The sequence below is a fragment of the Peromyscus leucopus genome, chromosome 6, assembly GCF_004664715.2.
Source record: "Peromyscus leucopus breed LL Stock chromosome 6, UCI_PerLeu_2.1, whole genome shotgun sequence".
Taxonomy (NCBI): domain Eukaryota; kingdom Metazoa; phylum Chordata; class Mammalia; order Rodentia; family Cricetidae; genus Peromyscus; species Peromyscus leucopus.
The window spans coordinates 103,984,012-103,992,154 of NC_051068.1; the positions used below are offsets into that span (position 1 = coordinate 103,984,012).

General features: G+C 46.9%; 1 protein-coding gene across 1 annotated transcript; it reads right to left on the reverse strand.

Moving 5' to 3' along the window:
- Positions 1-7,268: 7,268 nt before the first annotated feature.
- Positions 7,269-8,143, reverse strand: LOC114683532 (gamma-aminobutyric acid receptor-associated protein). The gene has a single exon (XM_028857861.2). It carries the CDS (start codon positions 8,049-8,051, stop codon positions 7,698-7,700), a length of 354 nt encoding a protein of 117 aa, XP_028713694.1. The 5' UTR covers positions 8,052-8,143; the 3' UTR covers positions 7,269-7,697.

Below are 8,143 nucleotides of genomic sequence, written 5' to 3' on the forward strand. Positions count from 1 at the left end.
GAGACAATAGTTTTCTCTCTCTGCCTCCCTCCCTCTTCCAACTCCTCAGTACCTGTGTTCTATATGCATGCAGTGTGCAAGGAGGCCAGAAGAAGGCATCAGATCCCCTAGATCAGAGCCACAGGCTGTTGTGAGCCACCATGTAGGTGCTATGAATCAGACTCGGGTCCTCTGGAAGAGCAGCCAGTGCTCTTAACCACTCAGCCACCTGTCCAATCCTACAACACATTCACAGATGATATTTGTGTTATCATATGTACCTCATGCTTGACGTATGGCCCATTTCAGATCTCTGCTTGCTTTTCCTTGGGAAAGAAAGGGAAATGTGTCCTAGTCTATTTGTGCTGCCGCAACAAAATCCCCAGATTTGTCCTGGGACCAAGAAAACTCCAAGTCAGAGTACTATCAGATTCTGTATGGAATAAGGACCCACTTTGGGCTCAAGGATGGTTCCTTGTAACCTCAGATGGTTGAGGGGAGTGATGGTGAATCTTGTCAAGTTGAAGGAATCTGGAAGTGACTAAGAGAAACGCCTCCGGAAGGGTCTGTGGAGGCATTCCCAAGAAGGGTTAGCTGAGGGAGACATCCTCCTGGAGTCTTTGTGAAGTCCAGCACCTTTGACAGGGTTGGGGGTAAGGTGCACCCTAGACATAAAGAGATTTGAGAAAAAAATAGAATGCTTGCCTGCCTGCCTTCTCCTGCTGGTGAATACCTCTATTCCAGAATAGCTACTGTGGGCATCCTCCCCTCCCATCAGAACCACTGAGGTACTCTCAAGCTCCAATTGTGTGAGCCAATCTAATAAATCCCATTTCATAGCATGTATTACCGTCAGTCTGGACCTCCAGAGGAGTGGTTCTCCACCTGTGGGTCATGACCCCTTCAGCAAACCTCGATCTCCCAAAATATTTACATTACGATTCATAACAGTAGCAAAATTATAATTATGAAGTAGCAATGAAAAATGTATGCTTGGGGCATCACAACATAAGGCATTAAAGGGTCGAAGCATTAGGGAGGTTGAGGACCACTGCTCTAGAGGGAGCTCTCTGGGGCTCTTTCCTAAGTCACTAACCCAACCACCTCCCAGAGACCCAGGTCCAAATGCTGCTCCCTGTTTTGGTATGTGAATTTGAAGAGGATGCAAACACAACTGCAATATCCCTAGTGATTCTCAAGGCCAAGACCATCCACCGTAAACAAAAGTGCTGTGTGGAGAAAAGAGGCAAGGGGGCTGTGAATGCAAGGCCAGCCTGGGCTACATGGCAAGACATGTGCCTGGGCTACATGGCAAGACCCGTCTCAATGAACCCCGCCCCCCAATAAAACAAAGGAAAGGACAGCTACGGGGCTAATCCTGGAGTCCTGCAGCGGGCACCAGAGGGCCACGTGACCTGCAATCACCCACTCTCCCTTTGTTTTGATTTTCATCTGTCAAGAGAAATGGTCCGAGAGGAAAAAACCTTTTATTGATTTCACACTGAACTTCATCCAGTTTAGTCTTGAAAAGCAAGATCACCTCGGCCCTCCTTCTCCTCGGTGCCAGCCAGACGACAGTTACAAAGGAATCATTCTTCTGCTAGAACAGTCAGCCTTTTCTCAAGCGTGGCCTTGAGCGTTTGAGAGCCTGATAGCAATTCCTGTGGACCTTCACTTGCACCTTCATCCGGATGGTGGTGGGATTATCCTGCCTTTCTCTCCGCAGAAAGAGTGAGACACTGGCACGCAAACGGGACTCAGGTTCCTTCGCCGAAGGAAGGGCCTGGCGCCGAGAAATAGGTAACAATAGCTTCTGTGTTGGTCCCATAGGTGGATAATTGCGATACTCCAAACACAGATAGCAAAGCAGCATGCTTTGGGGCTGGGGAGATGGCCCTGGGGTAACTGTTCGCTATGGAAGCATGAGGACCTGAGTTCATTCCACATGGGATCCCTAGCACCTGTGTAAAGATCTGGGTGTGAAAGCATGTGCCTCTGATCCTAGCCCAGGGGAGGCAGAGATAGGAGGACCCCAGAAACTCGATGGACAGCCAGTCTGGCCAACCGGTGAGCTCCAGCGGGGGAGTGGGGAGGTGGGGGTGGGGTGGGGACACGGACTGAACTAGTTGTAATTTTCCTTTTGTTTATGGAAAGTTAATGTCCTCTGGCTTCTGGGGAATGGGTGGGAATTACATTGGCTTTCTCGTTTTGTTGAATGAGTTGTAGGTTTCCTGTATCAGAAAACAAAGTTGTGGCTCCTTGGAGTGCTACAACAGCAACACCCAGGACGTCCTACCAAAGGTTCACTGACTGGAGAATCCATGATGATTGGCATTGCCTGAGATTTCAAAGAAATAAATTAATGATTTGCATGGTTAAGGGATGTAATCACTTTGAGGTCATAGTCCTTCGCTCATCCCGCTGCCAACATCCTCTATATGACAGGCAAGCCAAAAATTCCAACAACACTACTGGATGTTTTTACAAAGAATTTTATCAACATGACTGACTTCCAATATGTGTCTCAGGTTTTCTTATGCCAGCTGTTATCCTCAAGGCAGCCACTGGGAAAACCTTTCTCTCCATCCCAAAGCACGGTGGCATTTCCAACTTACAAATTAAAATTAAAGTCTAGAAAGTCTAAAACATAGATCTTTTGGGAACAAAGTGATTTAATTAAAAAAAAAAAAACACTTGAAGTCACTATTTACAGAAAATGCTGAACCAGGAAATAAAATGATGTGTGGTAAGGTTGGTGCAGTCCGGATTCCAAGTCTCAAGCCCTTGGACATCTCAGCTGTGCCCGCCTGGCTGTGGGATTCGTACAGCAGGGTTTCCTTATTCTATGTATGGCAAGGGGACATCTGAGTTGCTGGGAATGGACTGCTCTCAGCCAGCTATCTCTAGCATAGTTTCTTGAGATGATAAGAATCACCGAGGGAGGCCCGTGAGTACGGTGCAATGCGAATTCCTTATCACCCAAGGGGGAAAGGACGTGTGGACTATGTCTTTACGAATGAAACTCTGAATTTGCTTTCTTAGGATTTCCGTGGACAACGTTTTATGCTTCTGAAGTGAATCATTTACTCGGCCTTCTGAACTACAGCAATAACAACAGTCATCTTTTGAGCGCTTTTTATTGACTTTTATTTTTCGACATTGATTTTGTGTGTGTGTCCATACCATGGCTCACATGTGGAGATCATGTGACAACTTACAGAAGTTGGTTTTCTCCTTGTGCCATGCAGGCTCCTGGGATCAACCCAAGGTGCCAGGTTTGATGGCGGGAACCTTTACCCTCTCAGCCCTCTGGCTGACCCGTGAGCAATTTCTATAGACTCCTTATGTTAAATGGTTGCACATGGAAGCGGCCAACACAGAGTCAGCCCTTTAATATGTTTGCCTTTATTCTAGGTGCTTCAGGTGAGTTAATTTATTAAGCCTCATGATAATCCCATTCTTTTATACACAAGGAAGCTGAAACCCAGATAAAGAAATTTAGCCACAATTAAAGAGAAAGCAGCAGAATTGAAAACCTGGATAGTCTGTTTTCAGGGCTCATGCTCTGGACCATTGTGCTGAGAGCAATCAGTGACAAGCAATGACGGTCCTCGGGGATTTCATGTTATCCGCTAAAGGTGAAGAAACCAAGATTTTGAGCACTAAAGCCAATTACAAACTCACATAACACAAGCCAGGCTCGGAGCTGAACCTATTGCGAGTCAAAGCCCCATAACCTCTACTCCTGAGGAAGCACCCTTGCTTCTCAGTAGAAAATGGGCAGACAACAGTGAACATTATATATATATAATATATATATAAACACTCTTCGCATATATGATGCTCTCCACATATATATATGTGAAGAGTGTTATACATGTGGAAAGCATCATGCATGTGGAGAAAGCTACACATGTAGAAAGCATTATTCATGTATAGAGTGTTCTACATGTCGAGATCATATATGTGGAGTGCAATATACATGTAGAGAGCATGATACATGTGAGAACAGCATATATATGAAAAGCATTTTACATGTTGTGGTTGGTGGTTTAAAAGAAAATGGCTCCCAAAAGGAGCGGCATGATTAGGAGGTGTCGCCTTGTTGAAGCAGGTCTAACTTGGTTGGAGGAAGTGTGTCACTGTGAAGGCAGGCTTTGAGATCTTACATACGCTCAAGCCATGCCCAGTGAGACAGTTCACTTCCTGTTGCCTGCAAGATGCAGAAATCTCAGCTACCTCTCCAGCACTGTGTCTGCATGTATGCCGCCATGCCCCACCATAATGATAAAGGACTGAACCTCTAAAACTGCAAGCTGCCACCTCAATGAAATGTTTTCCTTTATAAGAGTTGCTGTGGTCATGGCGTCTCTTCACAGTAATGGAAACCCTAAGATAGAAGTTGGTACAGGAACTGGGGTATTGCAGTGATAGGCCTGACTATGTTTTTTGTTTTTTTGGTTTTTTTTTTGGTTGTGAGCCTAGCCTTTAATGGCTGAGCCATCTCTCCAGCCCCTGACTATGTTTTTATTTGGAGGAATTTGGACTTTGAGTTAGGAAAGCCGTGGGATGTTTTAAGTGCTGCTTAATGGGCCATCCTACTAGGAACATGGAAGACAGTGGAGCTGAGGGGCCTGGCTCAAGAGGTTTCAGAGAAGAATGTCTGTATGTGGCCTAGAAACTGGTCTTGTGATATTTTGGTGAAGAATGTGGCTGCTCTTTGCCCTTGTTTGAAAAGTCTGCCTGAGGCTAAAGTGAAGAGTTTTGAATTAATTTCATTGTCAGAGAAAATCTCAAAATAGCATAGTATAAACTCTTTTTGTGTGGTTACTAGTGGTCACTCTTATACAGATTTATAATGAAAAGGAGCAAGCTAAGCAAGCAAAAATACACAATGTACAGATTGTGGACAAAAGGGGCACCAGGAAGTGGAATGGAGCTAAGTCCTGTGTTCAAGGAGATAAACAGATTAAGAGGGGAATAAAGGGCGCACGCCTTTAATCCCAGTACTCGGGAGGCAGAGCCAGGCAGATCTCTGTGAGTTCGAGGCCAGCCTGGGCTACAGAGTGAGTTCCAGGACAGGCACCAAAACTACATGAAGAAATCCTGTCTTGAAAAACAACAACAAAAAACAAACACAAAACATAAAAACAAAATACAAAAAAAAAAATAAGTGGAATAAAGGTAATAATGACCTCAGGGCAAGATCCCACCGGCTAAGCTTCCAACATGTGCAAAGGGATTAAAGACAAGCTCAGAGCCAGGTGTGGTGGTGCACGCACATGCATGCACGCACAGACATATCCCTCTAATTCCGATGCACCATCATTAAGCGTTTACCGTGTTGTTTGGTGTTTTGAGACAAGGTCTCGCTGTGGCTCAGGTCAGTCTTGAAGTTGGAATCCTCCTGCTTCAGCCTCCCAATCTCCCTGAGATTGCAGCTGGATGCCACCGCGATCATCTTGTGGCCGCCTTTCATCTCCTGTCTGTATGTAGTCATCTACTCTCCGAACTATTTGAGGGTGGGTAGCACGTATAATGTTGTTTTTCTTATAATGCTTTGCTGTGGGATGTTCTGTATGTCCTGTGGGAGCCCATTCTTGGGTTCTTTGTGGCGTTACCCAGCAGGTCCACATAGAGGATGATTAGGACCATGGGCCTGAGTGCAGGTGTCTGAGATGGTCTGCACTTGGCTGTGCTGGGGGATGGTCTGTATGTCAAGTTGTTCTGATTGATCAATAAATAAAACCTGATCGGCTGTGGCTAGGCAGGAAGGATAGGCGGGACTAACAGAGAGGAGAAATAAAAGGACAGGAAGGCAGAAGGACTGGCTGCCAGATGCCGCCAGCACAAGAAGCATGTGAAGATGCTGGTAAGCCACGAGCCACGTGGCAAGGTATAGATTTCTAGAAATGGGTTACTTTAAGATATAAGAAAAGTTAGCAAGAAGCCTGCCACGGCCATACAGTTTGTATGCAATATAAGTCTCTGTGTTTGCTTGGTTGGGTCTGAGCGGCTGTGGGACTGGCGGGTGACAAGGATTTGTCCTGACTGTGGGCAAGGCAGAAAAACTCAAGCTACAATGCTTCAGTATAGCTTTCTTACAAATACGGTGATTTGGTTATGTAACCACAGTGCAGCTGCCGACTTTAACAAATTTAAATTTGATTTTCTTTCTAATCTGTTATGTGCTCTCCAATTTACTTAATTAAATCAATAATGTCCTTTATAGATTCTCTCTTGTTTTTAGTGAATTCGGGGTCAGGTGTTGCATTTCGTTTTTCTCTCACAGCACGCCAGCTAGCTCGCCTTGTTGGAAGAGGTCCCAGAGGACAACAGGCAGAAGTCACAGTGTTTGTGTGACCTAGCTTCAAAAGTTCCACATCATCATTTCCACAGCAGCCCGGTGTTTACACTGGTTCACATGGACCAGCGTGGGAGGGAATCGCTTGAAGGGTCATCGGGTCATCCATCCTGGGCTCCGGCTCCGGCACTCTTCCAAGGTCCTAGAAATCTCTTTACAAGACTCACTCTTCACTTCGCAGGGTTACCGTGTCCCTTTGCCACACATCAAGGGTCCTTACATGCTGGGTCTACGAACGAGTCTTCTTCCCTGAGTAACTCCACACCGTCTTGCTCACACAGCTGTACCTAACATGATTATTTGTGCGTGGCTGTTTTGATTTCTGATTGTGCCTTGGCTAAATGCACTGATTGCCACTCAGGCCTGATCCCACTGAGATTCGGGTTTCATTGGTCTTGAGTGGACCATCAGCATCTGTATCTCTACCAAATGCCCTACACGGTTCTAACACCCTCTTAGGGTTGAGAACCCTGATCTAGGTGAACTCTAGTCTGTGGTATATAGGGAATCCAGTCCCAGAGAAAGGGCATGCGTGCTAAAGTTACACAGAGAGACAACAGCAGGTCCTCCACCGCAGACACCCCCTGTACCAGTCTGGCCTTCCCCCTACCCTCCGTTCCCTGAATGCAGAAACTTCCCAACTCCCTACATCTAGGAACTGCAGAGAGGTAGTTACAGTAGTGGGGGTGAGTGGATATCGGTCTGCAGGAATCTGTGAGAGATAGAACACCTGAAAGGCGTCTTTCCTAGTCTGCGACAGATGAGGGACTAAAGAGAGCAGGCCTCGGGTCTGAAGCGGCTCTCCTCAGCCTCCTCATGCCACTCTGCGCCATTTCCACCGGGCTTTACCTGCCTCGTACTGCAGGTCACCTCTGGCCTCCGCTGTGTTCCAGCGTGTCTGCTTTTTTTTTTTTTTTTTTTTTCAATTCAGCTCGGTGGTTTCTTCTTTATTGGTGTGCCTCCTACCTCCCCCCGACAATGTCAATCCCTTCCATCTACCCCCCCCCAAAAGAAGGTAGTGAAAGGAAGGGATTGTTGGGGTTCTGAGCCTGCTGGGCAGTTAGAAAGGGAATAGAAACCAAAACAATCAACGGATGTGACAGAGATTGACAATCAAGAAGTCTAAAGCAGAGTGGGCATGGAGGGCAGACAAGGGGGGAGAAAGGAGGTGTACTGAGACTGTGTCCACCATTCCCCCTCTTGCTGAGAGGGACTGGAGAAACAGTCTCAAACATGTAAGTGCAGGTCCTGAAGAAGGGAGATGGTGTTTTCGCCTGAAGGAGGAAGTGGATGTCAAGGAAGGAGCGCCACCTCTCTCTGCAGAATGGAACCCCCCACCTCAGGGACAGCAGCTTCACAGACCGTAGACGCTTTCATCACTGTAGGCAATGTATAGAAAGAAGTCTTCTTCGTGGTGTTCCTGGTACAGCTGACCCATCGTGGCACTGGTGGGTGGGATGACGTTGTTGACAAAGAAAAACAAGGCATCCTCAGCACGGAGATGAATTCGCTTCCGGATCAAGAAGTAGAATTGACCAACTGTAAGATCAGAAGGCACCAGGTATTTCTTTTTGTCCAAATCTCCTATCCGAGCTTTGGGGGCTTTTTCCACTATCACCGGAACCCGGTCTGGGTATTTCTTTCGGATTTTCTCGCCCTCAGAGCGGCGCTTCTCGAACGGATGCTCCTCTTTGTACACGAACTTCATTCTCCCGAGAACCGGGCTGGACCGAGCTGGGCTGAGGAAACCCAGCGGGGGGGGGGGGGGCGGGACAGGGGCGGTGGCTTCGATGAACAGAC